Source organism: Harpegnathos saltator, unplaced genomic scaffold (genome assembly GCF_003227715.2).
Source record: "Harpegnathos saltator strain DR-91 unplaced genomic scaffold, Hsal_v8.6 scaffold26, whole genome shotgun sequence".
In the NCBI taxonomy this organism is placed as follows: Eukaryota; Metazoa; Arthropoda; class Insecta; order Hymenoptera; family Formicidae; genus Harpegnathos; species Harpegnathos saltator.
The window spans coordinates 280001-304343 of NW_020230050.1; the positions used below are offsets into that span (position 1 = coordinate 280001).

Consider the following 24343-nt stretch of genomic DNA (forward strand, 5'->3'; position numbering starts at 1 on the left):
CGTCCTCCGGCATGTCCGCCTTGAGCGGCCATCGCTTAGCCGACATCTCGCTCTGATCTATTTGTACATAAATGCAGGCGCTCGCGTGGGTTTTGCCACATCGAGGGCATCGACTCGCTCGGCTCTTTCACGCGTTGCTTTGAGAAGAAAGGGAGCAATCGTCATTGTTGTCGCGCCGCTCATAAAACCTGCATTACCCTCGTCGCCAAAGAGCGACGGCATCTTCACCCAAGGCGATAACCCTGCCGAATATTGACCAGTCGACCAGAGCGGAGTACAGCTCTTCAGCTTTGAACGGAGACGTCCTAGTGGACTGGTTCGCGGCGAAAAATTCCCGACAGATTTATCGACGACGGGCTTCACCCCCCCCCCATCCCCCGGTCGAGACTGCGTAGATGTCGTCAGCCGATGACCGATAACTCGCGTCCCGATTATCTCCGAGAAGGACGTTCGGGAAGGCTTGGGCGGCTTGGAAGAATGACGTAAGACGGGATGGCGCGATAAGCGACGGTAGCGATGACGGGATTGTCATGGTCGCAATGACAATTCGCTTCCGCGGTGTCGTCGGAGATTATCGAGTGGCCCAAAGTACACGAAGAGTGTCCCGCCTTTGCGCGGAGATAAAAGTCCAAAGTCCCTGGTCTCACCTTCATGTTCAGCGTCAGGTACTCCATGAGCACGTTCTTCTTCTTTTCGATGTTCTCCTTGGTGTCCATGCTAAGATTCATGCCCATGACGATGGTCTCCATCAGGCCGTTCTCCCAGGCATTCCACAGCCATTGCGGAAGCCAGCACAGGACCCCCTGTCAACGGGAGCGGCAGACGATTAAGTAAATCAACAGACGCGCGTACCGAGAAGAACAGCATCGCGGCGAGTGACGCGATGAATTTCGTTGAAAAACGCGCGAGCAGCGGGAGTTGTCGTGGGTGTTCCTTCGCGTCATTTACATCGTTCGCGTCCCTCCACCCTCCCCCCGACTCTCTCGCTCCGATCACAAATGACGAGCGCCGGGACATTGAAAGCCTAATCGAATCCTCTTTTCGACACGAGACACGAAGACCCACACGTGACACGGCGGTCCACGGGAGGAGTCCCCGTGACGCTCGAGAGCCGCCTCGACTCGACCTCGACCGTCAAGGTGCGCGAATATCGGAGCGACCACGCGACCTCCCACGTGCGCGGCCAGACACAAAAGATAAGCGCGGATCAGCGGAAAGACAAACGGACACAAAGAGCGGGCGTTCTCCCTCTGTCTTTCTCTCTCTCTCTCTCTCTCTCTCTCTCTCTCTCTCTCTCTCTCTCTCTCTCTCTCTCTCTTTCTCTCTTTCCTCTCTCGCGTCGCACGTGTGGTAGATCGCCGATAATGGCAGAGACCGCCTACCTGGAAGAACAATGCGAAGCAGACCCACTGGTAGTACGTGTAGTATTTCCTCGCGGAGAAGTCGCCAAAGTCGTTGGACACTCCCGGATGGGCAACCTCCTTGCCGACCTGCGAACATGCGATACCTCAGTGAGCGGATAACAATGAGACAAGCGCGATCTGCGCGTGTGGCGTAATCGTGTCACCCGATTCACCATGGCGGGATATCAAGCCCCGGGAGGCTGATAACGAGAAACGCGGCCCGCTTCGCAGCGTTTTGCTGAGATCTGGCGAACTCATCTCTTGAGAGGGGCAGCTGCCCCCCCCCCGCCCCACTAAGCAATTTCTTTTTCTTGAGATCTAGAATGAGATTCCCGAGATTTGCCGAGCCTAATTATTCCATCTGATTGAGATACATACAAGGTGTCTGGAATCTTTCGGGAACGAAAAGTTGTGAAGATTAATCAGATGAAACTGAGAGGAAAAGTCAAGTGCCATTTTGCAAAAATCGCAACAGTTGTTGATTGTAGAAAATGACCACACCTGGAGGGTCTTTTAATTGGCAACTTGAAAATCTGCGTACCTATTCGCAAAATGGTAAAGGACTCTTTTGTTCAGAATGACCTGATCTACAATCATATGACGGCTATTGTGCCCAGCGACAGGTTCAAGACTCAGGGTTCAAAGTTCAATGTACTCATATCTATCGCTAGATACAATGGCCGTCGTATGATTGTAGATTAGGTAATTCTGAACAGAAAAGTCCTTTACCATTTTACAAATAAGCAGGCAAATTTTCAAGCTATCGATTGAGAGCCGCTAGATGTAGTTCATTTTCAATTATTAATAACTTAATGACTATTGCAATTTTTGCAAGATGATATATAACTTCTCTTCTCAGTTTGGTCTGATTAATCTTCACAATTTTTCGTTTCCCAGACACCCTGTATATAACATTTTAATTGAGATATCATTAAAAGGCAGAAAGGCTTTTCTTTTTTAAGAAAGATTTTTTAATTACTGACGTTATAAATATCAAGTTACTGTATACAAAGTGTACCAGAGAGAGAGAGATGAGTACACCGGATTAACTTGAAGGGATGACATTTTTTGGAAGGAAAAAAAAAAAGAGTTAGAATATGCTGTTACAATAGAGTGTCCTAACTTTTGTCAACTTTATGACCTATTTTGAAATTTCAAGATCATCAAGTTAACAAAAGTTAGGGCACTGTCGTAACAACATATTCTCGAGACCGAATAAAGTAAGAAAGCCACTTAGTTTTTCCGGCAAACAGTTACCGAGGTATTATAAAGCTGAATCTTGAAAAAGTTACCAAGCTTTCCCCGAATATCTCGGGAAGTGTTAGACAGATAAAAAAATATCTCAGGCAAAATTCATTCAAATTAACCGATAGAAAAAGATGATGCAATAAAAAGTGCGGATTTCCACTTACGATTCTAAGTTGACCTTGATTTGACCTCTAGGTTTGATCTTTGGGTCAAGCTCAAGTTCACCACTAGATGCCCGTTTCCAAAGCCTAAAATTTTTGTACTTAACATTCTCTTCAACAACCCGTCATCCCGTCAGATTAATCCGGGGTATCCACTTTTTTCTAGCACACCCTGTATATAATATGATACTTGTGGTAGAACTTAAAAATTTTTCAGGGACAAAAGCTTCTTTGTTCTTCTAGTATGATATCTCAAATGAGACCTCGTGTGGGGGAAACTTTTCGGAAATTTCACTTACACGGCTCTTCAGCGGCGATAAAAATAAACGACCGGTTTCTTACCGCTTACATTTTACTGCGATATTCTCACCTCTAATAGAGACGGAACTTTGCTCGAATACGATCATATTTACATTTCCTCATTTGCAAGAGACTTACTCACTGTGTAAAAACCGGTACCCACCGAGTAAATATTACCTATCCTATCCTTTCTCTCAGAATAGAAAATTTGCATGCCGCGGGAGAAGAAAATCACTTCGTGTCGCTGGTGGAGGCGGGGGGGGCGGGGAGGGAGGAGGGGCGAGTGCAAAAGTCTCGTTGGCTTCGCGATGGCAAGACGGACCAATTTCACCAAGGACGATTTATTCCTCGTCGTCCACCACGAGCATACATCTACATATTTATAAGTGCCGCTACAAAACTGGATCAGCCGCGTCTCCAGGAGACTCTCTCGGCGGGACCCTGACGCTCTCAACCCGCGACAAAACAGCGGCGCTCCTCGCGCGCGCGCAAAAGCAAAAAGGGAAAAAAGAAAATGAAAGACCCGCGCGCGATCGAGAGGGAACGGGCGGCTATCGCGCGTGGAAATCAGACGCCGCTTATGTTAACATCGGCTACTGACCTATCGGATCAAAGTCGTAAACGCGACGGACAAATCTCTATTAATAGCAGCGCGGTGTCGCGTATACCGCCGCGCCGGCTGATATCGCGCGCAGGCCGGCGCGATTACTCGCCGAGACGAAAGGACTTGATTATTGCCGATGAGTCAACGGCTCATTTTGAAGGCAAGGAATTCCGGTCGATCGAGATTTCTCAATCATCGAAGGAATCTCGGACTAATCACCGCGAACAGACCGCCGCCACCTGCGTATCGCGTTCACCCGCCCACCTCCCCCCTCCTGGCGCGATCGTATCGACTAGTGGCGCGTAATCGCCGTTTAATTAGCATACGCGATAACTTGGACATGCAGTTCCATAGGTGCCGCTCGTTCCCGGCGTAACGAGAATGGACGGCGAGGAGACTCTTTGGTCGCAGAGAGTCCGTGCATTAAATTTCCAAGTACAAACGCGCGCGCTGAGATCGCGGCTGCAGTCGGGATTTCGCTCGCGGAAGGTCGCGACGATGAATGAAAGCGCACGAACCAGTTTTCCGAAGCGCTCGAAAAATACGACCGGTAAGATCGCAGAATCAGCGGACGAAAACGGCGGAAAATCGCTTCCTCGGATACGACCGAAGCGCCAAGTCTGCCGGTCGAGTCCCGGTTGAGATTTCCCGAGCGCGTCGGGCGACACGACGCGATCGGTCGGGTGAAAGAAGCGACGCGCGAAAGAAGACCACCCGGGGAGGGGGGGAGGCCGGAATGACCCGAGTAGAAAAATTTATAGGGCTCTCTGGCAAGGGCCTGATTATTTTTCCCTAACATTAATCGAGCTCTGATAGGGATAGAGAGACAAGGGCCCTACAAGATGTGTAAGAAATGGTCTTAACGGGTCCTTATAAGGCAATATTATGAGGGCCTTGCAAGGCAATATCTCAACAGGGCCTTGTAAGGAAATACTTTTATTATTGCCCGAGTAAAATTACTTGTTCTTTTTATTCCAAGAAATTTAGACTGTAATTTCTTTATTTCTTTATAACCTTGTTAGTATTTTTTTATTTTAAAAACATAGCATACTTAACAATAAATATAGTATTCTTTGCACATAAAAATCTTGCTACTGTTTTTATTAAAGTTTGCTGCACTTCAAGACGAAGGCAGTACTAGAAAAATCCTTGGAAGAGACTAATGAATACGGCAACTAATAAAACTAATAAAATTTAATCTAATAAATAAGGCTTTGACAGAGAAAGTTGAGAGGGGCTTTTAGGAGGATTTATTAGGGATGTCTTAGATTTTACGAAATAACGCTATAACATGGAAAACTGATGTGGATCTTAGAAGGATCTCTTAAGGATGCTTTAGATATAGAAAATCAAGTGTCATAGAAAATTAATAAGATCTGAAGCGTGTAATAAAATTGCCATCATTTAGTATTGTTTTAGTAAGTACGCTTTTCTGGTTTTCTTGAAGATGTTTTTATTATACCGCAGTTAAAAATAAACTTTATTGCTTTTATTAGTTGCCATATTCTTTTATTAGTTCCATATCCAAGAATTTTTCTGGTATTGTCTTTGTTTTGAAATGCAGTAAACTTTAGTAAAAACAGCAGGATTTTTATGTGCAAAGAATGCTATATTTTATTGTAAAGTATACTATATTTTAATAAAAATAGCAAAAATAGGATTTTTATGTGCAAAGAATGCTATATTTTATTGTAAAATATGCTATATTTTAAAAATAAAAAATTCTTGTTGTATACTAACTTGTTGTATACTAACAAGGTCACAAAGAAATAAAGAAATTACAGTTTAAATTTTTTTAAATGAAAAGAACGAATATTTATTCAAGTAATAATAAAAATATCGCCTTATAAGATCCTGTTGATATTGCCTTATAAAGACCTATTAAACCGTTTTTATTACACATCTTGTAGGGTTCTTGTCTTTCTATTTCTACACTGAGAGAAAAGTATATATTTGGAACTATAATGATATAACTAAATCGGTAATAATTACGATACGATAGGCATAGTATAACCAAGCATATAATATTTTTACTAGAATTACAGTAAGTTAAACTAAAGAATTACAGTAAGTTAAACTAAAATTATTGTGTGGATAGAAATATAAAATGGTAGGTAAAGTAACTCTTTTATATAGTCAGAATATTTTCTAAATGATGACTGATGTAACTATATGAATATTAAATCTCACTATATTTGTGAATGAGAAATTATCATATATGTGGTAAAAGTAACTAAACAATTATTTAAGACAATCATTGACATATATATTTGTGTTTATTCTACTACATTTTGCAGATTCCACAAACTATAAAAATATGATTGACGCCAAAGTGAACTGTAAAATATAGCGAGATTATAGTTAATTCAACTATATTTTTCTATCAGTGCAGGGTCCGATTAATGTTGGGGAAAAACAATCAAGCCCCTACCAGAGGCCCTATTAATTTTTCCGCTCGGGGAGCGACGCGCGCATTGTTTCTCCTCACGATTTCGTTCCTTCGCGAGTCGCCGCGCTGAGCGCGGCGCGCAGGTAGATTTCATTTCAACCGCGACATACGACACGCGCCGTTGCGACAACCGCCAACGTCAGCGGCTGACATCTGCGTGGAATCTGACCCTTAATTAGTATAATCTGCCTGCATACTCGCCCGTGAACGCCCGGACGCGTCCACCTCGCGAGCGGCCCGAGGAAAATCCTGCCGCAGCGACTGGCGAAGATCCGAGCCAGGATGGGAAATCGCGACTTCCCGACGGAGGCTCGTACTTTTCATGAGAACCTCCGCCGCGGTCATCATGAACGGCCTCGTGCACGCGGCGGGTACAGGCTTTTCCATTCTCGCTGGCCTTGACATATTTTGCTGCCCGGTGAGGAGGAGAAGGACATTTTCACCTCATCGTGGGCACTTGGTTACAGATCATTTGCGACGAACGAGCGCGGATAATTGATCGCGGATCGCTTTCTAGGTTATCGCTGAAACAAATGATTTTCTCGTCTCGTTCGCGACCCTCGCAGTCGACATCTTGCTACCGTCGACTGCGGAGCCTCGGGCGGCTTATTTACCAATTTGTAGTATTCATACTCGAAGAGCAAACGATAAAAGTGAGTCACAGCTACTGCTACAACGGCGCGCTCATGTTTCCGCATTCGCGTACACCTCGAGCCGCCGCTGTCGAGAATCTTCGATCAAGCTCCGCGGCTCGAACTCTGATCGTTAGCCGGCGGTGAGCAAACACAAGTGTCGCGACCCGTCTCTTATTATCGCCGACAGAGCCTAATCATCGTCGCACGCGGCGGATTCACTTTCGCCGATGTTTACATAGGCTCCCCGCCGACACACTCATCGACGTCTCAGCGACACCTGTTCTCGCTCGCGTCGCGTCGCGTCGCGTCGCGTCGCGTCGCCTCGACGAGAGCGAAGAGGCCAGCGCGCGCGGCTTGTGGGGGTAGCACATACCTGCCGAAAGTACGCGTCCGGCATGGTGAAGGTAGACGTGATCCAGCAGTAGGTGTTGACGACGTGCTCCGGCAGGCCTTGGACGATGCAGGAGATCGGGCTGCCGACGTACTGGGTGGCCGTGAGTATCGCCGAGCATGCCAACAGCATCACCGCTGTCAACTTGTTGTGCATCCTGAAGAGCATAGACTCGGTCTTGATGGGCGAGCTTTTCAGGTACTGGCTCAGGCTGCCCAATAGCTTCAGCATGATTGAGCTGTCGACTGCTTGGCCGGGCTTGCGACGATGAGAGTCTGTCGCTTGGGCGACTTACGAGTGTAATTCCCGGATCAGCAACAGAGGTCCTGTCCCGTGGCTTCAGCTTCTCTATCTCCCGCGGCGGCTGTGTATCTCCTCGAAGACGTAGCGTCAACCGGCACTAACGAGTGCACTCATCGAAGTCGCGGCTTGCGCGAACCAAAGCAGTAAAACGAAACGAAGAGACACCACGAGCGTGCACGAGCGGTTGTCCACGCGGCCTGCCTCTACCTCCCTCCCTCCTTTTTTCTCCTTCGTCTCTTCCGTCCCGTCTTCGCCGAGGCCGTGCCTCTTCACCTTCCTTCTCTGTTGCCCCTTCTTCTCGTCTCACTCTCTCTCTCTCTCCCGCGCGCGCGCGCGCGCGTGCGTCCGCTGTTTCCCTTCTCTCCCTCCAACCAGCGGTGCCCTTTTTCCAGCGTTTCTCCCCCTTCTCCTGCGCTCCCTCTATCGTCGTTCTATCTTCTTGTGCCCGTAGCTCGTTCTCTCTCGCTCCTCGCTCCTTCTATCTCCTCGGACGTCCTTCCTTCCCTGAACTCTCATGCGAGTTCGGTCACCGAACCACGCTAGACGAGTTCCCGACGACACTCTCGATGTGTTCCAGTTCCTCTCTTTCTCTCTGTCCCTCTCACATAGCTGCCTCCCGCGAATAGAGAAAGAGAGAGGCGTCGTCGGCGGGCTCGCTCCTCTCGCAGCTCACGCGTTAGCGTGAATCATTTAGCGAGCGGATGATAAAGCGCGCCGAGTCGCCGCTCGCACGCGGACGGGGCGGCGGCGTCTTTGTCTCTTCCCGCCGCTTCCGGTTGTCCTCCCCGCGTCCTCCCCTCGGGACGATCCCGCTCTTCCGAGTCGCCGACTTGCTGCCCCTCCTTCGATGATCGGCCGAGGAAGCGAGGCCTGTTGCTCCTCCGCCGGCACGTGGTTCCCTCCGACTGCACTCGCGACTCCTCAGGTGTAAACAAGCGCGACGCGGGATCCCCCCTCCTCTCCTCAGCCCCGTGTCCGAAGAAGGCTGCAGGATCCTAACCGGCCTCAACCCTCGGCGCGTCTCGAGCGATCCTCCCGTTTGCGAGCGCGAGGCGCGCGTTAAAGGTAAACAGCGCCGGATATTCCCTTCTCGACGATGAATTCTCTCTCTCTCTATCTCTCTCTCCCCTCTTGCTCCTCTTCTTTCCCCTCTCTCTCTTCCGCGACGCAGAACCGTGACAGAAGAGCGAAGACGCCGCGGACGATCGCAACGCGGCCGCGGACCGTCGCGTATCGAGGAAGCGACACCACTACCAACTGTCAATCCTGCAGACACCCCTTCTCCCTCCTCTCCTCTCTCTCTCACTCTCTCTCGCTCTCCCTCGTCCCCCTTCCTGCCGAGGCCCCCTTCCACTGTACGCACATACGACGCGAGACAAAACCGCGTAGCGATGGAACTCGTCGCTATAGGTGCCCCGTCTTCCGTCCCCCCTTCTCTCTCTCTCTCTCTCTCTCTCTCTCTCTCTCTCTCTCTCTCTCTCTCTCTCTCTCTCTCTCTCTCTCTCTCTCTCTCTCTCTCTCTCTCTCTCTCTGTTTCTCGTTCCAGCAGAGGAATAAATTACACCTTCCCCGCCCTCTCGCGGCTACTCTTCCTCCACTGTCGCCGCCGTGTACTTCTTCTCACAGAAGAATACCGTGAGACGGACGCGCGAGTGCGTGAGAGTGCGTACGCACGCAGTGGCAAGCAACAGCGGCAGGAGCGAGCAATACGTCGAGCGGCGACTGACGAGAAGTCGCGGTCGTTTGTTGTGTGCCGTCGAGGGGGGCCACGGTGGAGGGCGGCGCGGCGGGGCGGCGGGGGGCTGCAAACGCAAGCGAGGGTACGAAGGGACCGGCGGACGCCGGTCGGCATGGAGGGGAATACGGGGCCCATGGCTGGGGGAGAGTACGCCGGAGGGGGGCGGGGCGCGGGGGGCTGAGCAGACGCGCGCGGTGGGCTCTACAATGCGCGCGCGATCTATAGTCGCTGCCACGCGCTCCGTCGTCCGCTCGATGTTATTACCGTTAGCAGCAGCACGCCGCGACGGTCCTTTTTATTTCCAGCGGCATTCGCCTTTCTCCCCCTCCCTCCCCCCGAGCGGGAGTGCGCGCACATGTGCGGGGTGGCCGGCTCCCCCCGACTGCCGAAGGGGAGAGCTCGAGGGAGCGACGTCTCGAGGTCTGTTGGCTTCGGGGAGCGCGATGAGCTCGAGCGGGGCGAGCTCGGCGTTTCTGTCAAGCTTGATCGACCAACCGACTTGTCGTTCCGGCGGAATCGACCAATCGCATCTGTCGTTGATCGGGATCGACAGATGCGACTGGGCGATTCCGACCAGTCGGTTAAGTCAGCCGTTGGTGAAAATAGGTATCAATGCGTTGAACTTTGTTTCCTGAGATATTTCTTTTTCAGTTGGGTAGTTTGTTTTTCATTCTGCAGCTTGTTGCTCTGATTGTGCGCTAATTGAGAAGCTGTTTGGGGACGAACTGACGCGACGAGTCGGTGGACGCTTGATTTGCGAAAGTAAGATAGAAGGAATTTTGTTTCTCCTTTCTTCTTTCCTCTCTTTCTCTCGTTCTCTCTTCCCTTTTTCTCTTTTTATTGTATGAGAATCTTCTTATTCGTTGTACTATTGTCTCAATTATTGCACACCAAAAGACCCGTATATTATTAATAAAATTAGAAAGAAGTTAAATTAAAATTGCAACGAACGCGCGGCAATTTCCCCGCGCTCGCGAACGCGACTTTGAATCGCGCGCGCGCGACTTCTCGCATCGCTGACTCGATCTTTAATCGCACGTTTGAAGTCGCACGGAACATTGCAGACGCGATCTCGAGCGGCGTGCGATTAATCGCGCGAGCGCAGGCACCTGGTTGTGCCTGGTTTAAAAGTCAGCTAGATAGAAATCAGATGAAACGTGTAAATTCCTCCCAGCGCTTTATGCCGATTAAGGCTTGCAATCGTACGACGCAAAAACAGATATTTCAAAACTTTGCACATTCCGCGGTAATGCAGACTAAATTACCTGCAAACGTTACCTCCTCGGATAATTTTGGCAACGCTCGCTGAATTCGATCAGATCCGTGCGGATGAGAATAATTTACATCGTCTAGATGAAGAGATAATGACGTCGGCGCTTTATCTGGATGACCATCTACGCAATTTTATGCAGATGTGGAGAAGAATTAGATTCTTCTTCTCTCTCGAGAAACTTTCTCTATTGCCTCGGCTCTCTGCTTTTTTCTTCTCTTTCCCACCGGGCGCATCTTCTTCTCCCTCCAAGATTCTTTTCAACCTGCGAAAATGTACTTGGTTCTTCGAGAGAAAGAGAGAGAGAGAGAGAGAGAAAGCGGGCCTATTGTCACGTTGGACGTGCGCGAATTCGAATATTTCTTACACATTGTTGCGCAAGGTTTCGTCAGACTCTGCTCTCCGGCCGCCGCTATCTCGGCTGGAATCGTTCACCGCGCTCGCGCGGTTGCGTAATTATTTCGTGGAAGTAAATCATTTCGACCGTTTGCGGCGTTCAATCGCCGCGGACCTTTTGTATTTGTCAGCGACGCGTGAAAACATTAACCAAGTCGCCGTGCATGGACAGGTAGTGCTGCGGAGAGAGAGAGAGAGAGAGAGAGAGAGAGAGAGAGAGAGAGGGAGAGAGAGAGAGAGAGAGAGAGAGAGAGAAGAAACAAGAAACACGTTTCTTACGTCGTTGCATGGAACATACTCGGGCTGGGCTTGTCGGCTGTTTCGGGGCCGATTGAAAATTTGGTCACGTGCCTACCGTGTTTCATTGTAAACACACGACGAAAGAAAAGAATTCCTAGGCGAGAGAAAAGGATAACGTCGACTCTTTCGGCCTCTCTTTCTCTTCCTCGTTCTCTCCATTCGTCAATTCGTACGGCGGTTTTGATGGAAGAAACGAGAAGAAATCGGTGAACGAATGTCCCGATTCTAACGAAATACCTCGCGTGATTTTCATTAGACTTCATCTTTACTCTCTTCATCTTTACTTTGTTTTTGTATCAAAATTATTTTCATATCAAATTTGTTGTTTTCGCTTCATTCTCGTTCCTATCATTTTTACTTCATTTTTATTATTCGTCTATTGCTTGTTTTTCTCTTACTTGTCTCTCATTTACTGCTTCATTTTCATCTTATTCTTGCCTTTCAATGTTTCTCTTTTCAATTTTGGATATTCCAATTTTAACGGTATACTCCACGTGATTTTCGTCAGACTTCTCTCTTCTCTTCCTTTTCATTTTTACTTTGTTTTTGTATCTAAATTATTTCCACACTAAGTTTGTATACTTTTGTCATCTTCGCTTCGCTCTTGTTTCTATCATTTTTACTTCGTTTTTATTATTCTCCCATTTCCTGTTTCTCTCTTATTTGTCTCTCATTTACTGCTTCGTTTCCATTTTCTTTCTGCCTTTTAGTGTTTCTCTTTTCAACTTCGAATATCCTAATTTTAACAAAATATTCCACATGATTTCCGTCTTTTGCTTTCTTCATCTTTACTTTGATTTTGTATCTAAATTATTTTCATATTTGTTATTTTTGCTTCTTTCATTTTTATTATTCTCTCTCATTTCTTTCTCTCTTACTTGTCTCTCATTTACTGCTTTGTTTCCATTTTGTTCCTGCCTTTTAGTGTTTCTCTTTTCAATTTCGGATATCCCAATTCCAACGGAATACCTCACATAATTTTTGTCAGACTTCTCTCGCTTTTTTCATCTTTACTTTGTTTCTGCATCTAAATTATCTTCATGTCGAGTTTATACATTTTTGTTATTTTTGCTCCATTCTCTATCGTTTCTATCGTTTTTACTTCGTTCTTATTATTTTTTTATTGCTTGTTTCTCTCTTACTTGTTCCCCATTTAGTGCTTTGTTTTTTCATTTTATTCCCGTTTTTATGTTTCTATTCTTAGTTTCGTCTTTATTTTTGTCCCAACTCTTATGTATATATTATATATTATATACAGAGAGTTCAGCTTCGGCTTCACTTTCTCTTCCGCGCTCAGGTAACAGTGCGAGCGAGGCGATATCTGAAATGAAAACTATCGAACCTTAATCGCTCTCGCAACGGAGCATTCATCGCCTTGAACCTTCCAACGAAGGGCCAGCTTCCCGTCTCGCCCTTGCGTGTTTTTTCACCTGCGACCGCGCGTTTTTCTTTACGTCACACATGTCTCGTAAACCTACATTTTCCAAAAGAAACAGTTCACATTCTCCTCACCGCCGCCGCCGCCGCCGCCGCCGCCGTTCCTCGTCGTCTCCTCGTCCTCCCGCGGGCCGCGACGCAACCTTCCCTCTGGACTCGCGGCAGACCCGAGCACCGCATTGCATTTCCTACACGGAGCGCGCGACGTGCTCGCGTTTGTGCGTGAAAATTCAGCATGCGAGCCGGCGCGAGCCTCGACGGTGAGTCACTTGCGCGTAAGCGCTACTCACTACTCCGCCGGGGATTCGATTCCATTCATGCGGATTCGCGATACACCCGTGGCCACTCGTGACAGCCCCTCCCTGTCCTCCCTCCTCCCCCCGCGGCTCCTCGTCGCCCAGCGTATCCGAGGACTCGGAGCGCACATATGTGCCGCCGCCGCCGCCGCCGCCGCGCTGCAGTTTCCCGTCGCCTCCGTTGCGGCCCGCGCTTCATGAACCAGATGGACGCAACGAGGTGACGCAACGAGAAACGGCTCGTGGATGCCCGTCTTATGCAACGCGAATCTCGCGGCGCGAGCCGCTCCGCGAGCGTCCTCCGGCCTCGCGGCCGAGCGCGGCTGATTGATCGGAAAAGTCCGAAGCGAGAACTCGAGGCGACGACTCGTCGTTTCTCTCGGTTTCGTAGCTTGTAACTCGGCTGTCGTTCGCCCCTGAACAGTATTCGGCTGCGTTCAAAGTCGGTTGAGGGGAAAGAAAGCAACGATGGCGCCATTGGTCGGGACAGACTCCACGCTCTCGCCTGATCGAAGGTTGTAACACTTTTGTGTCTCGGCGAGTTTCGTCACGTATTCTGCTCCCATCGGAGACTTGGATTCTCGGGGGATTAGTAGAGAACAAATTCTCCTATTGGCGTATTACGAAACTCGTCGGAGAATGGCGCTACGACCTTTAACTGGCCGATTGTACAACCGAGCTTTGAGGGATCTTTCTTCCGTGAGGAATTGAGAGGGGAAATTCCTTCTTGCCACGCGCTGGGAGAAAAATATCGAAAGTGAAAAAAAATATTCGGCGGATATTTTCACTGTAAAAAAAAATCGTTTCCTAGAAAATGTACATCTTGAACTCGCAGCTTTTTTACTCAAAAGCGATTATTTCCAATGAGATGAAAAAATTTAATGATTCTATCCAAATTTACTCTCTCTCTCTCTCTCTCTCTCTCTCTCTCTCTAATCAGTATATTCTAAAATTAAATAAAAGAATTTTCATGTCCAAGTAAATTTGTCCGATAAATACACCAAGTTACACGTCGTCGAATTCCAATTCCGAATTCCCGAGTACTGTCGCTTGTTTTCAGCTATCGGGTGTGAAAAATCTTCCATCTTTTTCAGATTTTGTTTAAATAAAATCCGATTGCTTCGTCACTCACTTGAAACTCTGTAGCAAGTATCGAATTGAAATTCATTTCAATCTTTGTCCTTAATTCGTCAATATCTAAATCTAACCGTCTTCCTGATCTGACTTTGTCTTCTCAGGACTCATCTCCTGAAGCGAATTTTTCAAGCCATCTCTGAGCGATTCCTCATGTTAGGTTAGGTTAAGTTACTACGTCTTCTCCAAAGGCGGTAGAAATCTCTCCAGAAGCATAGGCAGCGTTAGTCCCAGATTTGAGTTTGCAAGGGTCGAAATATCATTTTTAGTTGATGTTAGCGGCTCGAAATACCACGAATGAATCTTCAGAATTTTCTTGATTACCTGATCCTCTCCTGATCTCTCCTCTTCAACACGGCCATCGCATTTCCATTTGCGCCGCCATTACGCTCGCGCGATTATTCGGACATCTCACGCGTGTAACTTTGATATCAATTAAGATAACCAACTTATCAATAATCGACTTCACCCTTGAAAACTATTATTAAATATCATCGCAAAATAACTTCTCTCGTTATCATAGTAAAATTGATCTATTTTATTATAATGTTGTCACCACTGATAGTGTGAATAAACACCTAAATCTCTAAATAATCCCTAAGATACCTGAAATCACATCCAAGATAAAGTAATTTCAAGACAAGTGGAATCACCTAAATTTTAGAGGATTTTATTTTTATATAAGATGGCCTCAAGAGGATTCTTCTAAGATTAAGAGGAAAATATTATAAACCCAAATAGATAAAAAGATATCTTTTAGATTTCTAATAGATATCTTGCAATGTCTTGAGATATCTTACATTCTTTTCGAAAAGATATCTTTTAGGGATCTAAATGTTAAAGATATCTTTCAAGACATCTTTTAGACGTCTGTAGATATCTTTTAGAAATTCTATAAAGACATCTTCAACTAAATCTATTTAGATAACTTTTAGATAACTTCTAGACATCTTTTAGAAATGTCTTGAAGATATCTTTCATAAGATATCTTTTAGATGTCTACAAAATATCGATGTTTATTGGGAACACATTATTCTTAAAGTTGGAGGGATTATTTATGTTATATATATAATGCAAATCTTATTGATTTTAATATAAATTTCCTCTTATACACAGATTATTTAATCTTTTTTTAAGAGGATTATTATTTGTTCTTACTGTACTTTATTCTTACTGGTTATACCAGTTATAATTTGAAAAAATTATTATAATTTATAGCGAAAAGTAATATATATATATATATATATATATATATACACATGTGTATATGTACTTCTGGCTTCAATTGTACATTAAATAGGCACGAATGAAATAAGATCGTCATAACAAACAAATTTCCAATTAGTTTTGTTATGGACTTTATAACTACAGAGATGTTCATCATGACCAATTGTATGAAACATATTTAATTAAAAGGACGAATATATTATTCAACTTCTCGCAGTACACATACCTTTTATGAAAAGCGTTCCATTCTGACTCTTGAACGTATGGTTATTTTTTCGTTCAAGTCTGGAGGTAGAGCATGACTGAACAAAAGAAGCCGACATTCAAATCGGCATATTCCTCTTCATATAACAGGAAAATTAATTGATATAAGAGGAAATCCTCTCGAGATAAGAGGAAAACAGTTGGAATAATATCTAATAAATTTTAGATGAATGCTTCACACTTCAATCGCTTTCTCGAAAGAGCAGTCCTTCTTCTGTAAATAAAAGGTTTCGTTTAGAATATATGAAACCATGGGAAAAATCGTTTTATAGAAATAGAGAATACTTGTTTTTTGGTGCAGTGATTGTCAGTGCGGTTATGTTGTTTAATAAGACGGAAAATTCGCGCGGGATGAAATTTCAGCCGTGGTGGCCTTCAAGGGTGAACCAAACTGATCGGCCGTTGCAAGCGCGCGCGGCGGAAAAATTCCGCAACATCCTCGTTTCGCGCCGATGCTCGCCGCTCGCTCGCGCAACCGCGCCGAATACGGGAATCTCTCACGTCGCGCCCCCCAGCTCCGCCCCGCTGCGTCCTTACATTGCCATCTTAATTAACGTGCGAGCCGAAAAATCGCGGATGCCCTTCCCCCTTCCCCCCGCGGCCATTGTCGCGCGGCGCGCACAATGGGCCGTGAACGCTCCTGAAAAATCGCCGTGGGCTCGCCGGCCGCTTTGTCCTGCCCGCTTGGTTGTCCTCGTTAGCCGCTTGTCGCGTCCGACCGTTTACGCGCGTATATACGCGTCGTGTGTGCACGCGTACCTCTGCGTGGCGGCGACGCAATGCTTTGATAACAGAGCGAACGAAGAACGAGAGCGGCCGCGATAACGGAGACGTGATTCGTTCAGCATCTCGTGCTCGTTTGACGCGCGGCGAGTCCACAGGCCGATTTGATGACTTGGTTGGTTATTACGCTTCAAGGCTTCTTCGTGGCTGAAATTTCACCTCATGCAAATTTTCTTCTCATCCTGTTGAGAGACGTAACCTCTGGCGACGCTGATTTTTTTATATGTATTTGTTCGCGCTATCGGTAACAACGACATAAAACAGCAATCCTTCCGTATACTTTGCTGTAAACATAACAAAATAGTTGATGTTCGGTGATATACCTTTCAATCCTTGAACGCCGAAATATCTGTTTACCTCTTATTACTAGGACGGGTGAATTTTTTTTATTATTTTTGTTTATACGAGTATATACTGTGTGAGCTATAAATATTTGGTAAAAATATGTAGCGGTTTGTAAAACAGTTTTGAGTCATGTGCAATTTTTTAGAAGAAAGATAGTAATCTTTCGCTCTGAAAAGAAAATTTCCTTTATTTGAGCATAAGCAGTCTGAGATACGTGCTGCTATCTAGTGGCAACTGTTGAGAAATATCATCAGGCGCATCTTCATCTATTTTGGCATTTAAAGGTTAACGGTTAACGAAGCCGTTACCGCGAGTTCGCCTAAGGCAGAGTTTTGACCAGCTAGTTGCATAATCAAATTTTACATCTCCTCCGAGTAGTCTCAGAGAAGTTGCATCGTCGGCGAATTAGTCGTCTGCGACTCGCGCGAATTTATCAAACAGAATCGACCTTGCAAACGGAGGTGTCGGATTCCCTCAAGGGCATTCAAGGGCGAACGATTTTCCGCGCAATTTTTCCGGTCTCCACCAGATATAGTAGAGGTGATTATCGATCGGGATTATCGAATTGGATTGTTTCAAGAATGATCAACTGATTACGAAGTCAAACAAGAATCATGCTCTTATAACAAGTACACGGACAATTGTTTGATATTTGCTTTAGGTAAGTACCCGGAAAAAAAGAAACGCCGTCGGTAACATGTGATTCCTGTTATCTGGAGTCCAGATGAAAAGTCGGCCTTAGGAGCAAAGAGATTCCCCCGTGGAAGAGATTTCCGCTGGGTTCGTCGACCTCGGCTCTCTCGGGCGATCTTTCCAAGCGAGCGTTTTCGGCCGCGATAAACAAAATATCGTTTCCCCTGCTCGAGTTCCCGTCTGACCTCTGCGTTACTTACGAACCGAAAGACTTTCTGTTTTTCCGCCCACATGATACTGTACGCGAGCTCATGAACTCATGAACGAGGCAAGTAATTACGCGTTCAGTAATGAAGTCGCCGCCGAATTTACATTCACATGTCCTGGGTGTGTATTTAATATTCCGGTAACGATGTCTCGCGTTGCCGACAAGTTATCAGGAATTATTATGGTGACCTTACGGCGATACTTGTTATCAAAATGACTACGCGATTGTATAATTACAAATCATAGTTAACCCTCCGAAACTACCAGAGGTGAAATCTCACCCCATGCGGAAACTTTGTTTCGTTCACATTAAATGTTAAATTATCCGCTGCAAACGGTAACTTCTCTCTACCTTCTGTCTAATATTCAATAATATTAAAACATTTAATCGCATCCCAAGTAGACAAAACGATATCTTTCAGATATCTAAAAGATATCTTGCAATGTCTTGAGATATCTTACATTTTTTCCGAAAAGATATTTTTTAAATGTTAAAGATATCTTTTAGGACATCGTTTAGATGTCTGTAGACATCTTTTAGAAATTCTATAAAGATATCTTCAACTAAATCTATTTAGGTATTTTTTAGACAACCTCTAGACATCTTTTAGAAATGTCATGAAGATATTTTTCATAAGATATCTTTCATATGTCCACAAGATATCGATGTTTACTGGGATCTGCTTGACTTTTTCTATTTCTATATGAAAATAAAAAATACACACCGGGATGAAATTTCACCCGTGACAGCTAATGCGTTAATACGTGATTCTCTTTAATGGTTTCTTTCAAGGGTGGATAAAAATTTTAAAAAATTATAGTATTAGATCGTATGATATACAGGGTGTCCGGGATCTTTTGGGAACGAAAAATTGTGAAGATTAATCAGATGAGACTGAGAAGAAAAGTCATGTTGCCATTTTGCAAAAATCGCCATACTTATTAATGATTGAAAATGACCATATCTAGAGGCTCTTTTAATTGATAACTTGAGAATTTGCGTACTTATTTGCAAAATAGACCTTTTTGTTCAGAATGACCTAACCTATTGTATGACGGCTATTGTGTCTAACGATAGATATGAGTATATTGAACTTTGAACTCTGAATCTTGAACCTGTCGCTAGGCACAATAACCGTATAATTATAGGTTAGGTCATTCTGAATAAAACAGTCCTTTACCATCTTGCAAATAAATAGACAAATTTTCAAGTCATCAATTAAAAGAGCTTCTACATATGGTCATTTTCAATCATTAATAACTTGATAACTGTTGCGATTTTTGCAAAATGGTACTCGACTTTTCTTCTCAGTTTCATCCGATTGATCCTCACAATTTTTCGTTTCCGAAAGATCCCGGAGACACCCTGTAGATCATATCATTGCGGAGAAAAATTTTTTAAATTATAGAACAATAAAAATCATAGTTGAAGAAGTTCCAACCGCAAAATACCAGATCTTTTTTTTTTCAGAATAGGAATTCACTCGGAATAAGGAAGCGAACACACGCTGATCGATCGCTCTCGATCTCGCGATGCGCGCGAAAGCACTCGGGATTCCTCCTTCTTCCGAGAGCCAATAATAATACCTCGGCCCGCACCGAGGCTTGTGCTTCCATCCTCTGCGATCACGTTCGTTCCCGTTGTTGGCGTGTTATTCGAACACAGTCTCGATCAGTTCGCTCGATTTGTTTCGCGCACGTGGAAACGCGCGGGTTCTCCAGCGCGTCGCCAGCGCTGAGAAGCCCGTCCGACCGGCTCGCCGGCGCGGCGTTGAGAACCGCTGTGACTCAATCGTGTCAATTGTGACGAATGCGTGCCGGCTGCATAATGACCCCTCGCGATGTTCAACGGAGCATTCCCGCGCGGATTCGTGAGCGGGGACGGGCGAATAACACGTTTCCCTCTCGTCGTCGTCGTCCTTATCCAGGGTTGCTAGATGCGAAATGACTGTTTCCGGGACATTTTTCCGGCGACGATTGAAAGATAGGTTGTTAGAGAATTTTAGTTAAATTTGAGAGATGGAGGAGTAAGACAGCTAACACCCGTATTCATAGTCAGGCCTTATATTTAAGGCTTCCTTAAGTTTATCTTCAGATGGTCTGTAGCCAATAAAATAATCCGTGCGGCATCTAAAGATGGATATAAGGAGGTCTCAAATATAAGGCCTGACTATGAATACGGGTATAAGAGATGCCGCACTCGCGAGAAACAAATGCGTGAATTAGGTACCAGCGGAGAAAAGCACGGATATAAACCATGCGACTGTACTTTTTATCACGATTAACGATTTAGTTGACATCAGATTTCTCAGGTGGCACGTCGAAAAATTCGATCCTATAAATCGCGGTGACCGCTCTCAAGTTCCTCTCTGGTACCAGTTAGATAGAAACATGAATGTTACGATTATGATTTTGTTGAAATTTTGATTTTCCGGGACAGAAGACTTAAATTCTTGGACACAGGACAAGCTTAAGAATTCCGGGACATTCCCGGAAATCCCGGCCATCTGGCAACCCCCTGTCTCCTGCCTTATCTGCCTTCACCCTTGCACTCTTCTTCGTCGGTACTTCTGAACTTCCATTCCTGATACTTCTCTCCTTTTTTTGTCAGGACGGCTGATACCCGAAATTTCCCGAGCGTTTCCAAGCGTAAGCGCACATTCCGCTCAGATCGCCGCAATACGAATTTTTCGACTCGATTCCGAGTGGGAAATCCAAACAGGTTCTATTTGTCCCTCCTCAATTTCCTTTTTTGTTCAATGTGACGCTGAAGTTTCATAAATTGAAAATATGATAAGTATCATGTCGCTCCAGACATGTTTGTAATTTATTTCAAACAGATACTTGGGACGACTTGAGTATTTATGCTCTTCACAAGGTTTGCGCCTGCAAAAGTGCGCGTAAAGGCCCCGAGTGTTCAATTTCAGGTTCCGTTTTTGCTGAACATGAGTGAAGATCGAGAAGAAGGAAACTTTAGAAGAAAAAAAGTCAATCGGCATAGGAAACGGGATCTGCTTGGGTCTCCCAATCAAAACTCAAAAACCTCGTCATCTTTTGGGGAAAAAAAAAGAAAAAAAAACAAAAAATACAAGTCCGCAAAAACACCGACGACTCCCGGCCATCCCAGGACGAACACCTGCGTGACGTTCGGCGTCGCAATCGCGTGGCAAAGTGTCGTCGCGAGTTTCACTCTCCTCAGCGATACGACGCGGCCGGCCGCGTGAATCACGATGTCGTAAAACGAAGAGCGTTACGTCCAAACATCCCGAGGAGAAGACGAGACGAAACGCCGAAACATCTGGCGTCCCAGATGGATTAAGAGAGCAACCTGTTGCTCGTACGCGCACACAGCTACATCCGACGCGTTCGTGAGCAACGCTCGATGCGGCTACGAGCGGACGAGTGTGTGTCGGCTGGGCGTGCGGGATTAAGCGCTACCAATTAACAGACGCCCCTGACTCGAATCGCGCCGCTCAGGCCTGAAATCGATTTCGGAAACTTTGGCTTTAGCCACAAGGTTGGTAGGCCCTAAACTAACCTAGATACGTTCCGCAATTGATCGGCTGATCAATCATCGAGATAAGTGATGAAAAATCCATCCATTACCTGATGTTGCAAAATTAGTAAATAATAAATTATTTGCTATTATTTATTATTTATTTACAAAATATTAATAAATAAATGAAATATAATAAATAAAATATGAAATATATATAAATATATATATAAATTAATAAATAAAATATAAAATATTAATAAATAATCGCTATAACAAAGTTCGTAGACAGAAATAATACATGGCTGTGACGTCCAAGCGTGATCAATTACGGAACGTATCCGAGTCAGTTCAAGGCTTGCCAATCCTGAAATCAAATTTTTGAAATCTATTTCGGAACAAGTCTCTCGTCTGACGTGAAACCGCCTGGAGAATAGCGGCGATTTCCGATGAGACGGACGCCAATTTTCGGGCAGATTTTAGATTGAAAAATTTGGCACTTTCGAGGTCAGGAAAATGACAACGGGCTTTCCACGCGAAACGACGACGACAAGGAATTTCTCTAATTTCTTTATTCAATTCTTCTCTCACGATTCTCTCAATATTTCATCTCGATTTCTGTAATTTTTTTCATCTTTTCTTACATTTCTTTTTTAGCTTCGCCAAATTTTTTCGTGAAATTTTTGTTTTTGTTCCCAAATTTTCAGTCTCAATTTTTTTCTGTTTGTTTATTCTTTCGATTTCTAAAATCTAGTTCTAATTTTTTTATATTCTTTCCTCTTCAATTCTATTGACTTTAGATTTCCATTCTCCTTCAACTTCTGGATTCCTCTGACTTCAATCTGATTTCCCCGATTTTTTATTCAATTCTCCGTTGCAATTCTGATTGCAATTTCGATTTTCAATTTCTCCCCAACAACCGGAAAGCGACGGATGATCGTAGGCGAGATCCATCTCTCGTGTATTTTCACGTGTATGCGCTCGAGACAAAAGTACGGACAAAAAGTACATCCTCCGAACGTACGACGCGTCAGGAATGCGCGTTATATTATGCACCGTACTTCGCTCTCAAGCCGACATTCGTCTGAAAGCTTAGATCTTATCTTCGCTGCGTCGAGACAAGCGTCAGCAGCCTGCCCGCGGCATGTAAATATCGTCGTTCGCGATGCACTGCGCGGTGCATCTAAACTTCTTCGCGGTGAATGCGGAGACGAGACGCGCGTCCCGTGGATACCATTGATGAATTTCAAGGAAGAAAATGTCCCTTTCATCGCGAGGAATTCAGTAGGACCCGATGACGATGAGATTCGGGGAATCAAAAATTAATGGAACTAAATTTAAAGTCTAAAATATCGGAAATTAAAAAAGAATTGAGGGATTCGTAGAAATTTGTAGGGAAATTAGTAAGATTACAAATGAAAAAAAGATTAGATCTGAGAAATCAGACTAAATTAGATGAGAAGTGTGAAGAATAAAGATTAAGAAAAATTGAAATGAGAAAGATGAAAAAAAAAGTAAGAAAAGAAAAAAGCAAAATATATAAAAGAAATTACGAAATGAGAAAGAAACTAAAGAAATTAGGAGGATTGGATAAACATTTAAAGAAATTAGAAGAGGATTAGGAGAATTGAGAACTAGTTGAATGAAATTAAAAGTCAGAAATATCGGCAATTAGAGAAGAATTGGGATTCGAAATTAGTAGAATTATAAACTAGGGAAGAATTAGATCCGAGAAATCAGAATAAACTAGATAAGAAGTCTGAAGAATAAAAATTGAAAATGAAATTGAAATGAGAAAGATGAAGGAAATTAAGAAAAGAAAAAAGCAAAAAAAAAATAAAAGAAATTACGAAATGAGAAAAAGAATGAAAGAAATTAGAAGAATTGGGTAAAAATGTAGGAAAATTAGGGGAAGATTAGGAGAATTGGGAATTAGTTGATTAAAATTAAAAGTCAAAAGCATCGGAGATCAAAGAAGAATTGAGATTCGAAATTAATAGAATTACAAATGAGAGAAGAATTGGATTTGAAAAATCAGAATAAACTAGATGAGAGGTTTAAAGAATAAAGATAAAAAAAAGATTGAAATGAAGAAGATGAAAAAAAGTAAGAAAAGAAAAAAGCAAAATATATAAAAGAAATTACGAAATGAGAAAGAAACTAAAGAAATTAGGAGGATTGGATAAACATTTAAAGAAATTAGAAGAGGATTAGGAGAATTGAGAACTAGTTGAATGAAATTAAAAGTCAGAAATATCGGCAATTAGAGAAGAATTGGGATTCGAAATTAATAGAATTACAAATGAGAGAAGAATTAGAGTTGAAAAATCAGAATAAACTAGATGAGAGGTTCAAAGAATAAAGATTAAAAAAAATTGAAATGAAGAAGATGAAAAAAATTAAGAAAAGAAAAAAGCAAGAAAAATAAAAGAAATTACGAAATGAAAAAAAGAATGAGAGAAATTGAAAGAATCAGATAATAATTTAGAGAAATTAGAGGAGGATTAGGAGAATTGGGTATTAGTTGAATGAGATTAAAAGTCAGAAATATCGGCAGTTAGAGAAGAATTGAGATTCGAAATTAGTAGAATTACAAACTAGGGAAAAATTAAATCTGAGAAATCAGAGTAAACTAAATCTGAGAAGTCTGAAGAATAAAAATTAGAAAATAATTGAAATGAGGAAAACGAGAAGAGAAATTAAGCGAGGAAAGAGAAAATGAGGGAAATAAAGAAAAAACTACAAAATGAAAAAAAAATTAAACGAACTAGAAGAATCGGGTTAAGAAATTTAGAGAAATTGGAAGAATCGAATGTGAAAACTCGAAATTAGAAAAACAAACGAGAAACGGGGGGGGGAGGGCTAAGAGAGAAATATCCATCAAAATCATTCCTGAAGTGACACGAGACAAGGGAAATGGAGAGGGCGAGGCGCAGCGGTCGATAACGACAGCGGGCCCCACATGTGCAGCACGTGGGTAAGCCTTCCGCTCGTTCCTTTTTCTTCTTTTGTTTTTCCTTTGTTCTCCTCGGCCGCCTCGGCATTTCCCTCGCGCGGTAATATAATGATGAACGAAGTCCCGACCGTGACGACGCCGGGCTGCTCTCTCGGGTTTCTTCATCTGTGCACCCGCGCCGGGACTTTGAGACGGGCCGCGCTGCAGCGGCGGCCGAAGATCTCGCCGGGACGAAGGCCTTCCGGCTAAGGATTTCGGTTTCATGACCTAACCGTCGGGCGACTGACGAGTGACATCAGGCATTCGT

The 24343-nt window shown here is 44.3% G+C and overlaps 1 protein-coding gene across 1 annotated transcript in view; it reads right to left on the reverse strand.

Annotated features, from left to right (window-relative positions):
* ogre (optic ganglion reduced) overlaps positions 1-8799 on the reverse strand; it is a 9719-nt gene extending 920 nt beyond the window's left edge. Inside the window, exons 1-3 of the mRNA XM_011143314.2 lie at positions 7174-8799; positions 1383-1490; positions 648-803 (exon numbers count right to left, since the gene is read on the reverse strand). Coding sequence (XP_011141616.1) covers positions 648-803; positions 1383-1490; positions 7174-7422 — 513 coding nt within the window. The 5' untranslated portion in view covers positions 7423-8799. The remainder of the gene's footprint in view (positions 1-647; positions 804-1382; positions 1491-7173) is intronic.
* Positions 8800-24343: the final 15544 nt, after the last annotated feature.